Here is a 23,301-nt window from a genome sequence, read left to right as displayed (position 1 = left end):
TGGGCAGTAGGGTGCTAATCTGGTTTTAGTTTCTGGTGTCTGTCTGAGGTGCTGGTAAAGTTATTTCTCTTCTCTGAGCCTTCCGTCTTCTGCCCAAAAATCCAATGGGAAGGCTGATTCCTGTTCATTCCAGCTTCCATGGGATGGTGAGATGCTGGGGGAAGTGTAGTGAAAATATAGGCTGGCATCATTTTAGGTGTGATTGTCCTTGCTGATTGAGGTGGCAGAAAAGCTCATTGTCCTATGTAGTGACTTGGGGGTCCCTACGGATACTCGTCTACCTCAGACCCAAGAGCCATGGTGCCAGGAATGCCTTCCTTAGTCATTTGCTTCTTGGGTGAAGAGCAGGGACAGATGACCCAATTATGCAAGGTAAGCGCGTGCTTAGGGCATCAACAAAACAGAGGCACTGCTGTCCAAAGCAAAGACCCACAGATGCCAAGCAGACAGAACACAAGGAAAAGTGAGCACCACAGTGGAAGGGAACTGGTAGGACACTAAATAAAATTGATATCAGCTCCAGAGCATGAGAATGTGCCGGCCAGAAATAAAGTTCACACAGGGTCACCAGGGTGCCCATACACAAGGTTGTTTAAGCTGTGAGGCCCCTACCACTTCAACACCTTTGTTGACATCTGTCTCCTATGGTCCTCTCTTGTGTGATTGAAACTCCTTTTCTCAGTGGTTCTCTTGGGAGTATACTCTTTCTTTCTAATAGACAAGAGGTAGGGGTGGGTTGTCGAGTCTTGCTCTTGCTACATTCACCCAATATGCAACTGGATCCAGCATGAGCAGTTACTGGGAAAAGATGGATTATATTAATAGATAACAGGTCTATGATCCATTTTGAAAGAGCTGTCTTGTATATCACGTCTGCTGATCCAGCAACCCCAGCTAGGAGCGTCAGCAGTGCCCTTTGCCATGATACACAAATCCTAGTAAACAACCAATGGGCACTGCAGTCCCAGATGACGCGCAAAAGCATGGCAACTCCAATAAGTCAACCATTGCAATGAATTCAATCAAGTTACTTTTTAAGTGTATAGCATTTACAGAGAGTTATGTCCTAAGGTTTGTAAACAATAATATTTATAACTTTAACTTTAAAATGTGTTTGGCATACACACGGATGCAATCTAGCATACATTTCATATGATACTAACATGAGTAATAATTTAATACTAACATAGCAAACATCCAAAAAATACTGGAAATATTAATATTTATCTAACATGGAAAGTTTTAATTTATGTATAAAGTGAGTTTCGTTTTTTATTGTCTGTTGAGCAGGACACAGTGTTTGATATTACTATCTATGTGCTAATAAACATGGTGTATATATATAACTCATATATCCTGCTCGAATTTGTGAGTACACAGAGGCGGGAGCACCGCAGATTATCAGTGCTTAGGGCACTCACATGCCTTAATCTGACCCTGGTGAAAAGGGTCCCCTTCTTCCGTGAACTGCTCAGTGTGAATTCTTCCAGCTGGGCGGCAGGCAGGAAGTGGTTGCTTGATGGTGTGTGTTGGGTGGTGGTGCTGAGGGAAAGGAGAAGATATAAAATCAGTAGGGTGTGTTGCAGGCAGCTGTGGCTCTGATGTGGTTCTGCAGATGGCCAGTCCTCCTGCTGGGAATGCCGCCATTGGTGGGGGGGGTCTCCTTCAGGTCTCTGCAGCAGAGATCTTGTTCCCCCTCAGCTCCTCCTCTGCGTTATTATAGCCCCCCCCCCACTCCCCCAACACCTGGGGCTAGAGCTGTGAGCACACCACAGGCAAGCAGAGGGAAGTCCTGTGTGCCAAGTGCAGCCAGTCGCTGCGGGAGGCACCTCACACGCTTTACCTCACCTCACCTGAACCACACAGGTAATGAGACCGAGGGTCAGGATCACAGAGCTTGCTTTCAAGTGACTGGCTGGGGTTCTTTGAAGCCCATATTTCATTTTGCTAACTTTATTTTGTTAAATTTCACTTATTCTCTAGATTTAACTTTTTAAAACAGGTGATTCTTACACATAGGACCAAATTAAAAATGTACAAAAGAATAAACAGTAAAAAGTCTCCCTCCCTTCATCCATCATCCTCAGCATATACAAGTGATTATATACATATATGATTTTCCTTTTCTCTATAAATGTTCTGCCCCTTGCCTTTTTCATTTAATGTAAATATCTTGGAGATTTTTCCATGGACGTAGAGAACTTCCTTTTCTTCTTCATGGCTGTGTTGGAGTCTATGGTATGGATATAGTTTAATTTGTCTAACCAGTTCCCTAATGTCAAGGACTGAATTATGTCTCCACAAAAATGTGTGTATCAGTTTGGCTGGGCCATGATTCCCGGTATTGTGTGATTTTCCTATATGATGTAAATCCTGCCTCTATGATGTTAATGAGGGAGGATGGGCGGCAGTTGTGTTAGTGAGGCAGGACTCAGTCTACAAGACTGGATTTTGTCCTGAGGCAATCTCTTGAGATATAAAAGACAGAAGTGAGCAGAGAGATGGGGGACCTCATACCACCAAGAAAGCAGTTCCGGGAGCAGAGCGTGTCCTTTGGACCCAGGGTCCCTTCGCGGAGAAGCTCCTAGTCCGGGGGAAGATTGATGAGAAGGCCGACAGAGAGAGAAAGCCTTCCCCTGGAGCTGATGCCCCGAATTTGGACTTTTAGCCTACTTTACTGTGAGGAAATAAATTTCTCTTTGTTAAAGCCATCCACTTGTGGTATTTTTGTTCAAGCAGCACTAGATGACTAAGACACCTATCGATGGGACATTTAGGTCACGTCCAGACTTTTATTCTTTTAAACATGCCCCAGGGTCCAGAATATACATTGCCCGTACATTATTTCACAATGTAGGGCTGTCTATAGGATGAATTCCTAGACAGGAAATTGCTGGGTCAGAAGGTATACCTCCTCCAGACGGTACAAGCACTGGTACTTTGTTGGGTGCTGACAAATTGTGCCTGGTGGAGGCTGTTCCACCAGGACATGTGACGGTGTCTATTTCCCAATGCACTTGCAACACAGTGCATTATCAAACTTTCTGAAGTTTTACGGATGTGATTGGTGAAATATATCTCAGTGTCATTTTAAATTTTCATTTTTCTTACAGGTGAGGTTACTTGTATTTTAGTTTTCAGAACTGTTTGTATATTAAAAAAAAATACAATTGTGCAATTTATTGACCTCCCCCCCAGCCCTGGTTTATAAAAGTATAACATGTTTATGGGGAAAAATTTTAAAACACCTAAGAATACAAAAAAAAGGAAAATAAAAATTGCATATTTGATCTTTAGATCAGGACTTGGCAAATTATGGCCCTCTGGCCAGAAGCAGGAAACCCTGGTGGAATACTGGTTAAGTGCTATGGCTGCTAACCAAAGGGTTGGCAGTTCAAATCCACCAGGCGCTCCTTGGAAACTCTATGGGGCAGTTCTACTCTGTCCTATAGGGTCACTATGAATCGGAATCAACCCGACAGCAATGGGTTTTTTGGCTAGGAGCGTTTTTTTTTGCTAAATGGATTTTATGGAAACACAGCCACACCCCTTTGTTTCATCTGTGGCTGCTTTAGAGCAACATCCACGGCCCTGAGCCTAAATGTTTAGTATCTGGCTCTTTCCAGAAGAAATTTGCTGGCCCCTGCTCTAAATAACCACTACTGACATTTTCATGTATTTCTTTCATGGTTTTCTATGTACAGGTATGTAGATATATTTCTTCTTTACTTTTTCTAACAACAACAACAAAAATGGTACTCTACAGTACGGGCTGCTTCGTAGCCTGCCTTTTCCCCTCAGGGCTGTGGGGGGAAGCTGAGGACGGGGGAAGGTGCTGAGCCCACTGCTGCAGGTGAGGCCAGGGCTAGGCAGGCGCAGGGCAGACTGGGGCAGGTCCCGTGCGGCGGGGACAGTTAGGGCAGGCTTCTTGGGGATGGTGGGCCTTGAACTAGGGAGATTCAGAGAGACAGGAGGAGTCAGGGAGGGGCGCAGGAGGTGGGACGAGGAAAGGGTCCATGGCCAAATAAGTTGGGGAAACATTGGATTAAAGGCCTGTTGGAGCCTTTCGAACATGAATGAGCAAAGTAAATTTGCAGGGGATGGCAAAGGTGCCTAACATTTTCCAGACTCCGTTTGATGTGGAGTCCTTGTTTGGGGGTGCATCTCTAGGGATGACTTTTTGGAAAATAGTGCCTGGGCCCCGAGGTAGTCTAAGCACAGGCTCTGGCCCAGGAAGCATTCCATCCAGCCCAGTGGCCTGGTCCTGCCAGAGCTACGCCCAGGTTCCCTTTTGCGGTGTCGGAAGCCCATGAGCTTAGGTCCTCAACTGCCTGGAAGAGAAGGAAGTGGAGTCCCTTGCCCAGAATGTGGAGCACCCCGTGGTGAGGGTCCTCCCAGGAAGCAGAGGTCACAGAGATGGTTGTGAGCAGGGGGGTGGGCCTGAGCCTGGGGCCAGGCTGTGGGAGGCCGTCTGACCCTAGGTGGACCCCAGCCTGGAGGGGGCCTGGGCAGTGGCATCACTGGTGGGTGGGGGAGGGGAGGTGCAGAAAGCGCCAGGTGACACTATCAGAGAGGGTGACAACAAAATCACTGTCTATAAAATTTTTGTGCAGTGTTTCCGCAGAAATTCATTGTTTTTTGTAAAAATATCCCTGTAGTTAGTTATAACAACAAAAACGTTTTTCAAAGCCCAGCTTACATGTATATTTACATGTATATTTTATATTTTATATTTACATGTATATTTTACAAGGCAAAAACTCTGTGCTGATTTACTTTTTGAACCTTGTAAAGCGCTCTGGTCAGAGATGTCATTATTACCCAATTACAACAATACTTTGAATCACGTGGTTTCGTCTGCACGCGCTACAAGCCACGTGCTGTTGTTTTCGTTGCTGCTGGTGTTTTTATACTTGCTGATTTTGTCAAATTTTTTGGTGTTTTAGCTACAGTGTTCATTCTGCTGCTATTCATAAGGTCTTCACTGGCCTTTTTTTTTTTTTTAAGAAGTAGATTAACAGGTCCTTCTTCCTAGTCTGTCTTGTCTGGAAGCTCCCCTGTCCACCATGGGTGACCCTGCTGATATTTGAAATACCAGAGTCGTAGCTTTCAGCATCACAGTAACATGTAAGCCACCACAATACGACAAACTGACAGACGACCGGGGAAGAGCAGCCTCCTCAAAGTAGAGTCGACCTTAGTAAAGTGGATGGAGTAAAGCTTTCGGGACCTTCATTTGCTAATGTGGCACAACGCAAAATGAGGAGAAACAGTTGCAAACATCCGTTAATAATCAGAATGCGGAATGTACGAAGTATGAATCCAGGAAAATTGGAAGTCATCAAAAATGAAATGGAATGCATAAAGATCAATATCCTAGGCATCAGTGAGCTGAAATGGATTGGTATTGGCCATTCTGAATCCGAAAATCATATGATCTGCTATGCCAGGAATGAGAAATTGAAGAGCAATGGCATTGCATTTATCATCAAAAAAAAAACATTTCAAGACCTGTCCTGAAGTACAGTGCTGTCAGGGATAGGGTAATATTCCATACACCAACAAGAAACATGAGTTAATACGACTATTATTCAAATTTACATACCAAACACTGATGCCAAAGATGAAGAAATTGAAGATTTTTACCGACTTCTGCAGTCTGAAATTGATCAAACAAGAAATCAAGATGCATTGATTCTTTCACCATTCTTACTCAATCTGAGCAAATAATCCAAGAAGCTGGTCTATATGAAGAAGAACATGGCATCAGGATTGGAGGAAGACTCATTAACAACTTGCCATATATGCAGAAGACACAACCTTGCTTGCTGAAAGCGAAGAGGACTTGAAGCACTTACTGATGGATATCAAAGACTACAGCCTTCAGTATGGATTACACCTCAACATAAAGAAAACAAAAATTCTCATAACAAGATATTTATTAAGCAACATCATAATAAACAGAGAAAATTGGAAGTTTTGTCAAGGATTTCATTTTACATGGATCCACAGTCAACGCCCATGGAAGCAGCAGTCAAGAAATCAAATGATGTATTGCATTGAGCAAATCTGTTGCAAAAGACTTCTTTAAAGTTTGAAAAAGCAAAGATTTCACCTTGAGGCCTAAGGAGGCCTGACCCAAGCCATGATATTTTCAGTCGCCTCATAGGCATGTGAAAGCTGGACAATGAATAAGGAAGACCGAACAAGAATTTATGCCTTTGAATTATGGTGTTGGCAAAGAATATTGAATATACCATGGACTGCCAGAAGAATGAACAAATCTGTCTTGGAAGAAGTACAGCCAAATGCTCCTTAGAAGCAAGGATGGTGAGATTTCGTCTCACGTGTTTTGGACATGTTATCAGGAGGGACCAGTCCCTGGAGAAGGACATTAGGCTTGGTAAAGTAGAGGGTCAGCAAAAAAAAGGAAGGCCCTCAGCAAGATAGATTGACACAGTGGCTGCAACAATGGGCTCAAACATAACAGCAATTGTGAGGATGGCGAAGGATCGGGCAGGGTTTCATTCTGTTGTACTTAGGGCCACTCTGAGTCAGAACTGACTCGATGGCACCTAACAACAACGAGAACAGCTGCAATATTGTGGTAATTAGTGTTTATGAACCTATGTCAATAACTTTTTTGAGAATGAAGTAATAATTAGAGGAGAAAGTGATGTATGTGAATTACTATTTATGAGTAACATCAGTAAAAAAAAAAAAAATTAGTAAAGATTCTGTATGGTCTGGTAGGGCAGGTTATCCATGGATGAGGTGACACCATGAGTTACCACAATGGGTGATACCAATCCTAGTGACGCCACTGGGCCTTGGCTGTCTTTCTTTTCTCTCGCCTCTCTGCCCTTGCTGTTACATAGCAGCCCCAGAGTGGTAAGAGGAGGCTGGGATGCTGCAGCAGCCTCTGCCTTCCAAATGGTAAAAACTGGGCGGGTGGTCCACCCTGCTCTCTCCCTACCTGGCAGAGCGGGAATGTGCGAAGCTGTGGCTTTGAAGCCAGTAGACCTGGGTGTGAGTCCAGCTCCCATGCCTAAAGCCTGTGTGGCCAAGGGCAGATCCCTGGAGCTCTCTGTAAGATGGGGACAATGACAGTGCCCCCCACAACATCCTGTGGTCATCAGATGCTATGTGATAGCAGAGAGCCTGATGCCTCACAGCTGTTTAGAAAACCACAGCCATCATGATTATTCTTACTTATATTTTATTATTTTTCGTGGCAGCCCACAGTCTGACAGGCTGCTGACCCACGCGTGAACTTTTCACCTTTTGCTTTTCTTTTTCTTTGCTTGATTTCTCAAGTACCAGGCCAGGGAGGTAGAGGGGTCCCTGTTTGGTACATGAGGATCCAGAGGTCCAGGGAGTCTGTGTGCTCACCCCTAAGAGTGAGGCCAGCCTGGAGCCCTAGGCTCCTCAGAGCACCCTTTGGGCATGGAGGTGGGGTCCCTGGGGGAGCCCAGCTGCCTCCACTGCTGCCCCACCGTCTGCTTTTTTCGTCCTTATTCGGTTGTGGAGCTTCAGTTTCAGAGCTGACTGGCTCCCGTTTTTACTGCTCAGGCAGTGCCTGCCTCTCTGGCTGGAAACTGCTGTCACTCTGCTGTTCAGGTGCAAGGAGCTGGTGCCTGGAGCCTCCTGCTCGTGGAGAACCCTCAGTTGGCCACCTGGGAGCTCTCTGGGACGAATCCGGGTCGCTGCCTTTAGCTAGCTCCCTGCCTGCAGAGATTTGGAAGGCGGACTGTTGGTACTTTATAAAGTCGAGGGGGAAGCTGGGGAAGTTGAACCACTGCAGCAGTAGTTGGCAAACTATGGCCCGAAGCCAGTTTTTGTAAATAAAGTTTTAATGAAATACACCCACTCCCAGTCATTTACATATTACCTCAACGGCAGAATTGAGTAGTTGTGACAGACGCTGTATGGACCACAAAGCTTAAAATATTTACTGTCTGGCCGTTTACAGAAAAAGTTTGCTGACTCCTTCTTTACAAAGTTTAAGGCATGCCTCCCGACCCCCCACCCCCTGCCCTGCGTCCCCCAGGACTCTTAGAGGCACAAAGAGTGGGGATGCTGTTCTCCTTACGTATGGGAGCCCCACGGGGAAGGTTTTGGGGGAGGGAACAGTTCTAATTTCAATATTCTGCGTCCTTCCTTCATTTAACAGGTATGCATTATAATTATATGTGCCACTTATTAAGGGCTCAGTTTGTGCCAGGCACTGTGTTAAGTACTTTGCTTGTGTGGTGTTATTTAATCCTCGCAACAGCCCTCTGAGGTAGGTACTGTTGTTCTAGATGGGAAGCTGAGGCATGGAGAATTTAAGTGACTTGTCCTGGGCAGAGCCTAGATTATTAGCACAGGCCCCATCTGACTTTCCCAGTTGATACTCGTAACCACTAGGCTGCATGGCCCAGGGCGGAAAGTCTGAGGTTCCTAGAAATCCTAGGCTGATGCACTCACAGCCTGCCATTTGCCCCCCTGAGAGTGACCACTGTTGGCAGGTACTGTGCCCCAGCTTCTGGTTTGAAAAATTTGGGGGGGTGCCCTAGCCATCTGTGAGGAAGTCAAGGTGGGGTCAGGGGTTCCAGTCCACTCTGCCACCCTGTACAAGTACTCCCCTACCTCATCCTAGCTCTGCTTCCTCACCTCTAACTCGGGGCTTCTGTTTGTCCTACACCCCAGGAGGTATGAGGGTCGAATGAGAGGGAAGAAATGAAAAAGCATCTCGCGTCCAGAACTCAGGCCCCAGGAGGTATTGCTGTTAGCGTCCTCTCTGCTGAGGGCCCCCCACTCCTGGGGCTGCCTGCTTCCCCTTCCCCACACCCGCCTTTTCTTAATGAGGTTAAGGAAAGCATCAAGGACAGCCAGGAGGGTGGGAGGGGGCGCGAGCCAGCAGGTATCAAGCTCCCGCTGGGTGCCAGGTAGCTCTTCCAAGAAGGTCTTGTGAACCCAACTCACTAGGGAGGGGACCGAGGCTCACAGGGGTTAAGTAACTTGCCCAAGTTCACCCACTAGGATTCTAGTTTCAGGTCTGAGTGGCCTCGAAACCCATGCCATTTCCAATTTTCTGGATGTGGAAGAGCAGCTTGTGGGAGAAGGACAGGGCCACAGTGATAGTTGGGAGTGTGTGGGCTAATCCTAGGTATGGTGACTCAGGGCTCTTCGTGTCCCTCTGGGGCCCTGAGTCACCGTTCTCCAAGAATGTGACTGTGCCTCTTTCTGAAGGTAGCCCCACACCACCCAGAGCAGACCTGTTTCCTTCCCTGTCTGTGTTCTGTACAGTGAGACTTTGTGCATGAGGCATGTGGGTGTGTGTGTGTTGGTGTGTGTGTGTGGTATATGTGTGTGTGTCAAGTGTGTTGGTGTGTGTGGTGTGTATATGTATGTGGTGCATGGTGGTGTTGGTGTGTATATGTAGGTGTGTGGTGTTGGTGTGTATGTGTGTGGTGTGTGTTGGTGTGTGTGTGTCGTGTTGGTGTGGATATATATGTGTGTGTAGTGTGTGTTGGCATGTGGTGTGTGTGGTGTTGGTGTGTGTGTGTGCTGTGTTGGTGTGTGTGTGGCATGTGTGTATAGTGTTGATGTGGATATGTATGTGTGTGTGTGGTGTGGTGTTGGTATGTATGTGTGTGTGTGGTGTTGGTGTGGATATGTACGTGTGTGTGGTGTTGGTGTGTATATGTATGTGTGTGTATTGGGGTGTGTGTGTGTGGTGTGGTGTTGGTATGTATATGTGTGTGTGTGGTGTTGGTGTGGATATGTATGTGTGTGTGGTGTTGGTGTGGATATGTACGTGTGTATATTGGTATGTGTGTGTGTGTGGTGTTGGTGTGGCTATGTATGTGTGTGTATTGGGGTGTGTGTGTGTGGTGTTGGTGTGGATATATATGTGTGTGTGTGGTGTTGGTGTGTATATGTATGTGTGTGTATTGGGGTGTGTGTGTGGTGTTGGTGTGGATATGTATGTGTGTGTGGTGTTGGTGTTGATATGTATGTGTGTGTGGTGGCGGAGGCAGAGGCAGAGGCAGGGTGGAGGCATTCGCCAACCACCACCCCTCCAGGAAAGCCTGAGTAATTTCGGTTCCTTTTCTGTTCCTGGAGCTCTGCTCCCCTCCCCTTCCTGAAGCGCAGATTTCAGTCTTTAAAGCCAGGATCCTGGCCTTCCTTCCCCGCTCAAATAAAGAGGATTGGAAAGTGAATCATCATTTCTTTCAGAATAAACAAGCCAAACATTTTAAGCCTCAAAAGCATGAGCAGCAGTGCCCAGGACACGCGGCAGTTACTCAGCGCCTCTGTCTGTTTCCGCTGGCCACCTCCAGCCCAGAGGTAGCCCCAGAATGTGACAGAGATAGTTAAAGCAGAGGTTGCAGCCCTGGGTGCTTGGCTGGGCTTTAAATGATTTCTTTGCCCCTTGCCTCATGATAGTAGCTAATATTTGTTAGACACTTACTGGGTGCCAGGCAGCAGCTAATGCCTTTATGTGTAACTCTGTGAAGTAGGAATGAACAGCATGTCCCTGTGTTACTGAGGAGAGAGGAGACGTGGGGCTGATGGGTGCTAGAGTCAGTGCGCCCGGTCCTGAACCTAGGTATGTCCAGCCCCCTGGGGGGTGCGGGCAAAATCACCCCAGCTGAGGACCAGCGCCTTAGCCTAAGGAAAGTGTGAGAAGCAGAAGTTCAGGGACCGATTGGGACCCGGATACCTAACACGGGATCATCTTCTCCTGGACGGCCCTGAAAAGTCTTTTAAAAGACGCCAGAGCCATTTCTTGCTAGTTACATTCTACCTTGGCCTGGGCTCTTGCACTGGGGTGTTGGGAAGGAGGAGGAACCTTCCCTGGGGTCAAGGAGCCTACAGCCCGGTGCCGGGATGGGGCTAAGGGAAAGAAGCCCAGAGACTGTCCGGTCAGTTCCTTTCACAGCCTCTGAGTGCCCACTCTGTGCCAGGCACCGTGCCTACGCACTGGGTTGGAGCTGTGGACAGGACAGGGCCCCGCCCTCCAGGAGGTCACATCCCAGGGGAGCCAATGATAAACAAGCCCAGGGTACAATCAGGTTCTCTATGCTAGGGCGGGAAAGAAAGCTGGGAGGAGGGGGATGCTGCCTGGGATAGGGGTACCCTGAAGGCCTCTGAGGGGACAGTACATCCTGAGAGGCCAAGGGGGAGAAGCCGGAGGCTAAGGGATTGTCCAGGCCTCAGAGGAGGTGCTTAGGGCCTAAGGAACAGGGAGGGCTGGGGCCAGAATCTGAGAGCCCAGGCTCATTCCCATGTGGGCCTGGGTGGAGTGGACCTCCAGAGCGGGCAGGGGAGCCCCTGCTAAGCAGTGAGGTACTTTCGCCTTGGGGCCAGGCCGCAGCAGTGCCTGCTCCACCCAGGGTCTGGCCTCTGCCCTCAACTGAGTTCTTGGCATAATTTAAAAGGTGTGATGTTCTTCATTGTACAAAGTGGGTAACATTTGCTTGACCCCCAGACAGCTTCCCTCCCCTTATTTGGAGCTTGGGGAAGCCTGGTCTAAGTCTGAGGCCTGGGCTTAGTCACACTGGCCCCGCTGCCCAGTTACTCATTCAGTGTGTCTGAGGCACATTCATTTTTTCCAGAGGCCTTGCCCTATTGATCCAGCAGTTAATTTCCCCAGATGACTGCCACCCCTTGCTCAGTGCTGATGAGAGGGTTCCTAATTGACCTGAGAACACTGGCCTGGAAAGACAGGCGGGAATTGGGAGGCCCCCTCGCAAAGGGAGGGGCCTGGGAGGCCTGAGTGGGTTTGCTTCCCTTCACTGCCATCAGAGGGCAGCCGTGGACTCCAGTGGAGTCTTGGCCGACCAGCCACAGGGAGGGGCACCTTTCTGACATGTTCCTGGGGGCCACGGTGGCTGGGGCCCTGGCTGCGGGGGAGGCTCAGGAAAGGGACTTGGTTCTCCTTTGCATGAAGCAGCCCCAGGTGTACAGCAGCAGCGGGGACTGAGGGGGCAATGCAACACCAGGGAAGCCGATTGCCCCTGTAGCTGGCTCTGGTGGCTCTGACCTCATTAGGACCAAATCCCTGGGCCTCACCCAAGAACAGGAGTGTGAGCTGACTCACTCCTTCATCCAGAGCAAGGGGCCATTCCTCTTTGGGTTGTTTTTTCCCCGTCCTTCTGCCTAGACCTGGCAGAGCTCATTCTCTGCTCAGGGTGCAAAGTGAGCTGGGACTCACTGGAGGTCGAACCAGGTGGGCTGTGGGTTTCAGGAATGTTCTGTTTTTAAACAATTATTTTTTAATTACTAAAGCAACGTGTGCTCACTGTACCAAAACCGAACTACAGAGAAGGGAGTGTGTGTTTTCTAAGGGAGTTCCCCAGCTCCAGCTGGCTGCTTAGTCCTACAGGGGTGGGTGTGTGTGTGTGTGTGTGTGTGTGTGTGTGTGTGCGCCTGCGTGCGTGCACGTGTGTGTCTGCGTCTGCTCCACCTTGCCAGCTAGGTGCTGAGTCGCAAGGCACTGAGTCAGAGAGGCGGCAAAGGCAACCCGGGCTGCAGATGGCTGTGGGGGCAGGGAACCTCTGCAGAATGAGGAGGCACCTTACAAACCCAGCCTGCTGTTCTGTGTGACGCCCAGGAGGGGTGTGTTCAACCAGCAGTACTTTTTGTCTTGTTCTCAGCAGCTACCCTGTATCTGCGCGGTGGGGGAGGGTAGGAGACAGTTCCTTCTGAGGGGCTTCAGGGACCAGAATCGCCCGATGCTCCGGCCCACAGTGAGCACCTCCCTCGTGGTGTTGCGCGCCTCCAGTTTGGGGGCATGGGAAGGCCTCTGAGGCCCACTGGGGAGAGTACACCGTCCCAGACTCTCTTGATGTGCAGCCTTATTTATTGTTTGCACTTACCTCCCCCACCTCACTAGAAAAGGAAAAACCCCCTTGCCCACCATCTCGGGTGCGGTACCAGGCACTCGTCACAGCCTTTTCCTGGGATAGTGGGTGGGGAGGAGAGTTTTCGTTTTTTTGAAACTGATAATTTGGATCTGTGGGTAAACAGCATGACAATCATTTGAACTTCTCCCAACCTTGTCCCCTAATTCACCCCTCCAGCTGTTGGGCTCTGCCACCTGGCTATGCTCTTCTGGGGCTTTGACCAGAAACCTCTCCAAAACAAATGACCCGCCTTAAAGCAGGGACTTCTGGTCAGGATCCTACAAGCCCATGTCTGTTTAGGTCCCATCCAGCGACAAAGTCCATGCAGTTTCTCATTATTCTCTAACTGTTCCGAATCAAACCAAACCAAAGAAACATCTGTTGAGCACCTACTGTGTGCAAGACACATCGCTAACCAAAAAGTCCAAAACTCGTTGCTGTCAAGTCGATTCCAACTCATAGCGACCCTATAGGACAGAGTAGAACTACCCCATAGGGTTTCCAAGGAGCAGCTGGGGGATTTGATCTGCCGACCCTTTGGTTAGCAGCCAAGCTCTTAACCACTGCACCAGGAGGGCTCACACATTGCTAAGCTCTGAGTAAATCAAGAATGTGGCTCATTTAATAGGCTGTAAGCTCCTTAGACACAGGAATGACCATGAATTAGGTAGTCATATTCACTCATTTGGTCTCGCAATTCCTTCCAGTAATACTTGCTGAACGCCTGTTGTGATCAGGTCTGATGAGCAGACACTTGGTATGCAGTAGACACTTGGCAAAGGCTTCGTAAATTGAGTCTTGAGAGTTCTGGAGTTCAAATGGCCAGGAAAGGACCGTGTAACTGTGCCAGGTTGAAAGAGAAGTGTTGTCTTTCTCAGGGGTCTTTTCAGTTAAAAGAGAGTAAAATCTGAACTCTCTGGAGTGGTCCATAACCCTGCCCCTCCCTTGGGGTAACGGATGTCCTAGGAAAGTGAGTGTCTCTAGGCTTCAGTTTTCCCATTGACAAATGGGGATTAGTACACTTACTCAGCCATGAATTACTGAGTGCGTTCTATGCACCAAGCCTTTCGCTGGTGCTAGGATAATGAAACCTGTTTCTCCGACCTCCTAGGAGATTGAAGACTAAAGTGCATTGAGAAATCCCCACTGTTGCCTGCTATTGACAGGGTACCAGAGAGCTTGGCACCTGTGCCCTGCAAGCCCCACCTGCAGGCCCCCCTAGGATGAGAGGCTTTTCTTAACCCATCCCTGCACGCACATCTCCTCTTTCTTTCTGTTCCTGGCCTGTCCGGGTTTACTTTCGTTGGAATAAAAGGCTTCCTGGCCTCCCCCCATGCAGCCTGTTTCTGGGCCAGGGTTTGTTTGAGGGCCTGTTTGGATATTGTTAAAAGTGGGCAGCTTTGCTCAGAAAGGTCAGCGTGAGAGATGGGGAACAAAGAGATCTTTCAAGCTGGCCTCTGTCGGGGCTGCCGGAAACGGCTCAAAAAGCCCCGGCTTTACCTGACATGGGCAGTTCAGACCCGGAGCAGGGTTGCTTCAGGCTTGTGGCTATCTGAGAAGCCCTGGAGAAGCCACAGCTGCCTTCTCATTTCCCAGAGGGGTAAGCTGAGGCAGAGGGGGCACTGCCAACATCTCAGCGTGCCAGCGTCAGGTGGGGGCCTGAAACTCTGCCGGTCCTGGCCCCTGGAACCTCGGTGCTGGGTTTTCACTTTAAGCAGTAAAAATTGGGATTTATCCAAAAGATGCCTGTGGGTGCTCATTTGCTTTGCTGAAGGATTCCTGAGAGTTTATTTAAATCCCAAAATCCCTCATAGATTTGAAAGTAGTAAAACTGCACTTGACTTTCGGGACCGGGATCTTGTTAAAATGCAGTGCTGATTCTGTAATTCATTGTGTGTGTTGGGGCAGGGGTTCCTGAGATTCTGCATTTCTTACAGGCCCCCGGGTGAAAACCTGCTGCTGTCGAGCTGATTCTGACTCATAGTGACCCCATGTGCTACCGGGTAGAACTATGCCCCATAGAGTTTTCTCGTCTGTGATCTTTCCAGGAGCAGAAGGCCAGGCCTTTCTTCTGCAGAGCTGCTGGGTGGATTTAAGCTGCTTGAGCTACCCCCCTTTGCCCCCCGCCCCCCAGGGGAGCACTCTGTTAGTGTTGACGACGTAGACAAGACTACAGAGTGAACTTGAAGCCCTCTGGAGAAGGCGGATGGAGTCTGTCCAGCGGTGGCGGAGGGAGGATGACCCTCATGCTGCAGTGAGAAGAAGGTGCCACAGTCATTTCTTGGATCCAGGCTTCAGATAACAGCCTGGGCCAGGCCTGCCAGGGAGGAAGCGGGCATGTAGCCCCAGAGTGGAAAATCACCCACTGGTCTCCTCCGGGTGCTGGGCTGTGGGGCCTGGGGCAGCCCTAGGGTCCAGCCCAGCTCAGCCTGTGGCCATATGGCCCAGCTGCCAGGCCAGTGCCCTCCCGCAGACTGAGTTCCCAAACTCAGGCATTTGCTGTCTTTTCTGGGGCAGTCATGCGGTCTAAGTGCTTGAAAAGGGTTTGGATGTCCTTTCTCCCTTTCTCTGGGGCTTTCCCCTCTCTGACCTGGCCCAGCCTGTGGCCTGCTTGCTGTCCAGCTCTGGGTTCTTTTCTGAGGCTCAGTGGGCCAGAAGCACCTCCAGCTGCAGAATCTTCCTACCTAGGCTTATGGGGTCTTATGGGCCTGTTCCGGGGCTTGGGTTGTCTAGCCCTGAAGTGTCTACAGGGAATCCTGTTCTTATGTCCCCTTGGGGGCTGGGTGATGGGAGGAGAAAGCTGGACACAAAGCTGGAGGTCCCCCCAGGCACTTCTCTTCCCCTCCCCATACTCAAGGTAAAATGGTGTGGTAAATTAAAACACATGATCTTTAATACATAAATTATAAGGAGTAAAGAAAACATATTAGTTTTATTATTAGTATTAGTAAATATTATTTACTAATATTTATTAGTAAATATTATTACTAGCTTCTGCGCCGTGTCTGGGTGTGCTTGCAACTTCACATATGTTCACGCTGTTGACAACACTATGGGGCAGCGAGGAAGCATCCTCCCCCTCCCACCTTTTTTCATTGTGGCGAATATGTATGTAACAAGACATTTGCCATTTCAGCCATCTTCACAGGCACAGTTCAATGACATTTCCTCCTTTTACAGATGAGGAAACTGAGACTCGGAGTGGCTACTTCACTTTCCTGAGATTACAGATTTACAATCTGGCTGCAAAGCTGGGGTTCCAAATGAAAGTGTCCCTTCTGAAACCTAACTTCTTAGGATAGGAGAACTGGAAGATACTGAGGAGCATTTAAACCAGTGGTTCTCAAACTCCAGCGACCATCTGAATCCCCTGGAAGTCTGCTAAAACATCGCTTGCTGGGCCCCAACCCGGAGTTTCCCATCCAGTTGGTCTGGAGTGGGTTCCAAGAATTCGTACTTCTGACAGGTTCTCAGGGATGCTGGTTCAGGGACTACACTTCAAGAACCACTAGTCTAAACCATTGTTTCTCAGAGTATGGGACAGATATCTCTAGTGGCACACCAGGTCATTTTAAGTGATACACAAACTTTTAAAAAATACTTCTGTGTTTAATATATACTGGCAAAAAAATAGCTAGCACACCAAACCCATGATTTCCAGTATTTTTGATCAGGGTGAAATACCTACTAAAGTAAAAGGAAAGAAAATATAAGGAGAAGTATTAAGTAAATAATAACCCTGGTGGTACCCAGCTAGTGCCAAAATTGTGAAAGTGGTGTGCTGATGACTGAAGTCGGAGACCCTGGTCTAAAACCCAGTCTTCATTTTATCGACTCATTGTGGTGGCTTTATTGGGTGGGCCACGGCCAGCATTAAAAAAAAGGGAGGTGGGGGTATTGGCGAATGTTCTGGTGTGCGTGTTTTCACCACAGTCAAAAAAAAAAAGGGGGGGAAGAGGTAATAGAAAATTCTGGAGTGGATTCTACCAGTAGAAATGGGTATTGTTTCAAGAAACTTGCTTCAGTTTTATGTAAGGAAAGTGTGTGTGTTTCTTACTGTTTCACTTTTGAGCACTTGAAAAATGCTTCAAGGCACAGAGAGCTGACTGGAGGGGGTGGCCGCCTAAGCCTGAGGTGATATAGGTTGGCCTAGAGCCCTAGGGTCGTAGAGATTGAGGGGCGAGGACAGATTCTGATTCTGGAGTTGACTGGATGTAGTGAGTGAAGAAGGAGAATTTCAGGCTGACACCAGCTCAAGGTTCTTGGACTAAGATAACATCTTGTTTGAAATACTCGGTCTTGGTCCCCTTCTGGTTGTAAACTGGGGTGATTTAGAGAGAAGGGATCCTTCGTGTTCCTTGATCATAGATTTCTCGGGCTACCAGGGTCCCAGTATTACAACTCTGACCTTTCATTTCAATTACGGTTTTCAAATAAAACTCAGACAGGCTCTCTCCTAGTGTCTGCAGGTTTGATGAGGATGTCTGTGGGAGCTAGGCTGGTAATGACCCTGTTTCTGCTGTCTTCCCACTAGGGACATCGTGAAAGGCATGAGAGAGCTCCGGGAGGTCCTACGGACTGTGGAGACCAAGGCAACTCAGAACTTCAAAGTGGTAACATGGAGGTGGCCCTGGGGCTGGGGCTGGCTGGGGCTGGTTCATTCAGGGGTCGGATTTCAGTGGGAAGCAACGGAAGTCCTGGCAGGCAGCCCCTGACCCAGGGGTGGCAGTATGTTGCGCACCTGCTCCTACTCTCCTGTCTGTGCTCGTGGCAGATGCTGTTAACCAGCCTTAGCATTCTTTCCTGCTGAGCCTGGGAAGCACCCTCCAGGTCCTTGTCACAGCATGACAGCTATCCCCTAGCGTTAGATCAGAGTTGAAACTGACCACTCAGACTTCCCTGAGCAAAACTGTGTCCTGCAGGGCGGTGTGCTAATCCTTAAGGGTCTGTGATTTTATGAGGCAACATTGACTCTGCTTTCCTGTCCTGACTCAAGCCTACCTTCTTAGACCCTAAAGTCAGTTTACCCAAAATCAGAGCCACAACTGCTTCTAGCTCTTGGAGCCCTGGTGGCGCAGTGGTTAAGACCTACAGGTGCTAACCAAAAGGTCAGCAGTTCGAATCCACCAGCCGCTCCTTGGAAACCCCATGGGGCAGTTCTACAAGCTCTGGAGTTATCAGTCAAACATCAGCCGAGGCAACTGGCCGAGAAAGTGGCCTGCACCTGTGGCTTTATGCGTTTCTCCAACTCTGCAAGGGCCTGCTGAGTACTCAGAGCTGTGCCTGACACATTATTTGAGGGTTATCCACGGGTGCAGGAGAAGAAGGAAATGTGCCTCTTTCTGGGAGAGGAGAGGAGAGAAGAGAAAAGATTAAATAGCACCCATTCGAGGCAATCGAAGAGGTGGGGCAGTGCTGTAGGAACTGAGCAGCCAGAGAGGTCCTTGGGAGTGGAGAAGTGGGGTTCCTGGGGGGGAGGTGGGCAGGCTTGGCGGGTGGTGGGTGGAGAGTGTTCTAGACCCTAGTAGGGGAGAGCGACATGCACCGGCCCTGAATCCTTCTCTTTCTTCTTGCAGATGGCGGCCAAGCACCTGGCGGGGGTCCTACTCCACTCCCTGAGTGAGGAGTGCTACTGGAACCCCCTGTCCCACCCTTTGCCCGAGTTCATGAGCAAAGAGGAGAACACCTTCAGCACACAGGCCTTGCGAAAACCTCACCTCTACGAAGGAGACAAGTAAGCTCTGGCTGCCCCGCTGGGCTACGCAGCTTCACGTCCACACCCAGCGTCCGGTCCCTGCTCGTGGCCCCTCTTCCTGTCCCCTGCCCTCTTCCAACCGCCATCCAGCTCCCTGCCAGGCAGGCTCTTTAGGGTCAGCAGGAGCCAGGTAGGATAGAGAAGGCAGGTCTCAGGATGGGGGCTGCGTGAGGGGAGAACCCTCTAAGGCATCCGCAGGCCACACAAATTATTTGGGGGTTATCTACCTTCCTAATAATCTCGCTTGACACACCTTCTCTCTTATTTGTGCCGAGAGGCGAAGGCTGCACCTGTGACAAGCTAGCAGAGCCACTTTCCTGCTGGTCCCCTTCTTTGCCCAGCCCTTTGTGCAGTGCTGGGTGGGTGCCGGAGGGGACGTTCATTACCCCAGGAGCATCTGCTGTATCTCCGGCCCTGCAGCCACCGCAGCCTTTCAGGTCTATAACTCAGGGCATGTTTCAGAGCTGCAGACGGTATCTGCTGCCCGTGAATTATGCAGGAGAAGGTCACCTTACCGGGGCTGGTGCTGACTCCGGGGCGGGCAGGGCCAGCGCTGACTGCGTGGCCTGCGGGGCTGCTCCGTGGTGAGGCTGTGTTGGAACCAGGGCTGCCGTTTGTGTCTTTCAGCCTCTATTGCCCCAAGGACAACATCGAGGAAGCGCTCCTGCTTCTCCTTATCAGCGAGTCCATGGTAAGCTGCAGGTGTTCCCCAGGGGCCTCTGACCGAGCAGGTCGGCCGTGGGCCTCGGGCCCTGGCCACCAGGTCCTGGCAGAGCCCTGCCTCCCAGGGTGTCCCAGAACGGGGAGCTTCTTAGAACTGCCCTCCCACCCAGGGGGCGAGTCTCACTCATGAGGTCTGGGCCTGGGTGCACAGGGCTGCACCTGGAGGCCCGGGACCTGCCACCTGACGAGTAGGGATTGAGGGCCCAAGTCCCCACCCACCTCTTCTGGAATTACAGAAGAGGAATCTTGAGCAGTCGGCGGTATGCGTTGATCAGCCCAGTGCTGGGTGCTGTGCCGGACACGAGAGAGTGGAAGGAGCATGAGCTTTGGAGGCAGAGGCCTGGATTCAGGGTCCAGCTCTGCCTCACTAGCTGAGGGCCACGGGCAAGTCACTTCCTCTCGTGGAGCCTCAGTTTCCTCACCTATAAAATGACAGTGACTCAGAGGTCCTTGTGCCGATAGACAGAATCCATTCATTCATTTAGCAGCTGTTTAGCAAGTATCACTTTGTGCCACTTCTGGATGCCAAAGATACAGCAGCAAACAGAACTGAGAAAACTCCCTACCTGCGAGGAACTTACATTCTAGGAGGGAGCCAAGCAGTGTGTTAACAAGTAAGGTACCCAGTGCATCAGTGTGTGCGTGCCATGGAAAAATAAAGCAGAGGAGGGAGCAAGAGGGCTGGAAAAGGCACACAGAGTGTGGGGTAGATATGTTCATAAGACCCGCTTGCTGTGTCTGGGCGGGGACACAAGGCAAACACACACACACACACACACACACACACACACACGGCCACAGTACCAGGCTGTGTTGGCCAAGTACCCCGCAGTGGTCCCTGCCCAAAGCTCTTTGTTGGCTCAGTGAAGAGGGGAGCTGTGTGGTTGGGTGGTCCAGGAGGTAGTGAGATCAAGAATGGGTAGGACTGTTCGGGGGGCGGGAAAGCAGCAGAAGAAGGGCCCAGAGAGTGTGTGAGATAGGGGCCACCAGCCTGAGGTTCTTTAAAACTCTGCATCTGAGAGCAGTGGGTGGAAGTGGGGGTTAAGACACAAAGACCCCACGAGGGTGATCCCTCAACAGTCAGAAACAATGTTCCTTTGTACTTCTGGAGCCGCGTGAGCCAGGGCTTATGTGGAGACTGTGGTCAGGGGGTTGCCTCCAAGCTCAACAGGTCTCCTGGCAAGTTGACAGGAGGAGGGACGTTGGACTGTGGTGAGGTGGGGCGGAGAGATGGATTTCTTCCACCCGCTTGCCCTGGGCCATTTAGGACCCTGGAGTTCCTGGGAAGGGGCACAGGTGTGCTTGTGAGTTGGGTCAGTGGTTACTCAAGGGAGGGAACACATAGCTGGTTAGGCAGATGTGGAGACAGAAGTACTGTATCAGCCAGAGTTCTCCAGGGAAACAAAACGAATAGGGTATGTGTGTGTGTGTGTTTGTGTGTGTGTGTGTGTGTACATACACAGAAAGAGAAAGAGGTGGATATTTTAAGAAATTGCCTCACGTAATTGTGGGGGTTGACAAGTCTGAAATCTGCAGGATATCCATATTACAGTCTTGAGGCAGAAACCTTCCCCTCAGGAAACCTCAGTGTTTGCTCTTAAGGCCTTCAGCTGACTGGAGAAGGCCCGCCAACATTATGGAGGGTAACGTGCTTTACGTAGAGTCTGCTGACTTAAATGGCAACCACGTCTACAAAATGCCTCACAGCAACATCTAGACTAGTGCTTGACCACACAGCTGGGCGCTGCAGCCTAGCCAGGCTGACGCATAAAATTAACCATCACGGGGACCAAGTGGCAGACGTGATTTCCACAGAATAATGCACACAGAAAATGGGCCCTGGCTCTGACCGCGCGGAGCCCTGGTTTCTAACTGTGGAGCCCCACCCACACACCAGCACCCCTCCCTTCCCCTGCGCACCCACCAGGATTAGCCGTCTCACCACCTGCTCCCTTAGGGGATAGCACACCGCAGCCACCTGTCTCAGGAGGCTCGGGCCAATATTGTCCCCCTCGTGTGTGAGGATTACAGTGTAGTCCACAGGTGGATGGTAAAAAGGTGACAACAGGAATTTGTTTAGGTTCTGTCTCGGCCAGATTCCAAGCTGATCATCTCATTTAGGCAGGCACTATGTCTGCCTATGAAATTGCCAAATTTTCAATTGTTGATGACCTACAAAAACGGCAGTTTTTCGTGGTTCAGTCTAACACCAATATGTTCCCATTTTACAGATGAGAAAAGCAAGGTCTATCATCTATATGAGACCAAGCGGTCAACATTCACTCGAAAGCAAAGATGAGAAGGCAAGGAGGCAGGGAAACTAGATTAGGTACCAGAAATGCAATGACCTGAAAGGAAATAAGGAGAACGTTGACACACTGTGAAAAATGTAACCAATGTCATGGAACAAATTGTAGGAATCGTTCGATGAGAACCTAATTTGCTGTGTAAACTTTCACCAATAACACAATAAAATATTATTTAAAAAAAAAAAAAAGTAAGGTCTAGAATGGGTCCATGGCTTGGCCCAGGTCACACTCTAATAAGCCCTGCAGCCATGATTCGAACCACGTCAGTCTCCCTCCATAGCCTTCAGAGCACAGGACATGGAGCCTGAACAGGGTTTCAGTCCTGATTCTACCACTACCTGCTCTGATCCTTGGTTTTCTCATGGGTAAAAGGCGCACGGGGAGTGGGGTAATTTGGAGGGTCAAATGAGACAAGGCATGAGGAGGGGTTTGTAAACAGAGAGGTGCCTGTCTATGTGATAATTGTTACCGTTTTTATCCTCGGCAAGGATTGAAGCTAGACTCTGGGTCCTCGAGGCTTTTCTGTGGCCTCTGCTTGATCTGGGTCCCCAGGACTCAGAATTCAGGTGCCTTTTCATTAAGGTTATTTCCCCCCATATTGTCAAGCTGACCTATGCTTCAAAGTGGAGAATGGCCTTTTGCTAAAAAGTGCCCCACATTGGAGCCAAGGTGAAGTTCCTGAATATGTGGCTTCCCTCCAAGCAGCTCTGTCCTTTTGCAAGAGGGTGTGTGGATGGTAGGCCTGCCCGGGGGGCTTATGGGGGTCCAGGCCGGCTGGCTACGTGGGCATCCTGGAAAGTTCCGGTAGGACGCAAGGCAGAGAAACTGCTCAGACGCTGTTTGCACTGTAGCTTGGAGGGGTGCCTCTCACAGGTCTGGCTGGTTCATTTCCTCTTGCTCATACCCAGCCTGTCAGACAGGTGGACACTTCAGGAGTTTGGGGTGGAGCACTGGCGATGGACTTAGCTTTGCTGTGTCATCTGCAGAGGGCTTTCCTCCTGGCATCTGGATTTGTCCCCTGGCTTGGAGCTGTTTCTCAGGGTGACCAGACAGCTCACTCTTTTTGATCAGTGATGGAACTAGGGTATGGCTCTAGCTATGCCAGCCTCCCAGGCTCCCACGCTGACCCCTCAGCTGAACCCTGAGGCTCAGCCTGGCCTCACTGAATCTGCAGCATTTCCCTCATCTCCCTTTGATGGTGGCTGAGTCTGACTGCAGATGATGGGCTGGAGGAGAAACCTCTAGGACAGTAGCTGGCCGCCTTGGCTACTCCTTGTATTCTCCTAATACCTGCAGGATTCAGGTATTAGGTATTTCCCAGGATGCCCACATGGCTGCAGTAAAAGCTGTTCCAATGCAACCCAGCCAGGAGGCATAGTAATCCTATCTCCTCACCCAGGGGACTGCCAGAGAAGCTGCTGCAGGAGAGTGTTTGCAGGTTTCCTGACCCATCAGCCCCTGTTTTGTGGTTTGGGACCCAGAAGAGTAGCTTCATGGGGTCTGCATATGGGGCTGGTCCCTTGGACATGGTTTTTGCTAAGGGTGGAGTGAGTGTGATCAGAATGAACGCAGAAGCCATTGTCTTTCAAGCAGCATCCATCCCTCCCTCCCTCCCTCC

The 23,301-nt window shown here is 49.8% G+C and overlaps 1 protein-coding gene across 1 annotated transcript in view; it reads left to right on the top strand.

The window, feature by feature from the left end:
- TTC7A (tetratricopeptide repeat domain 7A) overlaps nucleotides 1-23,301 on the top strand; it is a 148,938-nt gene that overhangs the window by 50,593 nt on the left and 75,044 nt on the right. The window contains exons 6-8 of the mRNA XM_004369487.3: nucleotides 17,431-17,509; nucleotides 18,473-18,630; nucleotides 19,279-19,342. Coding sequence (XP_004369544.1) covers nucleotides 17,431-17,509; nucleotides 18,473-18,630; nucleotides 19,279-19,342 — 301 coding nt within the window. The remainder of the gene's footprint in view (nucleotides 1-17,430; nucleotides 17,510-18,472; nucleotides 18,631-19,278; nucleotides 19,343-23,301) is intronic.

Source organism: Trichechus manatus, unplaced genomic scaffold (genome assembly GCF_000243295.1).
Source record: "Trichechus manatus latirostris isolate Lorelei unplaced genomic scaffold, TriManLat1.0 scaffold00005, whole genome shotgun sequence".
Classification (NCBI taxonomy): Eukaryota; Metazoa; Chordata; class Mammalia; order Sirenia; family Trichechidae; genus Trichechus; species Trichechus manatus.
The sequence above is the reverse complement of the archived record's forward strand: the minus strand, read 5'-3'. Positions and strand labels throughout refer to the sequence as shown.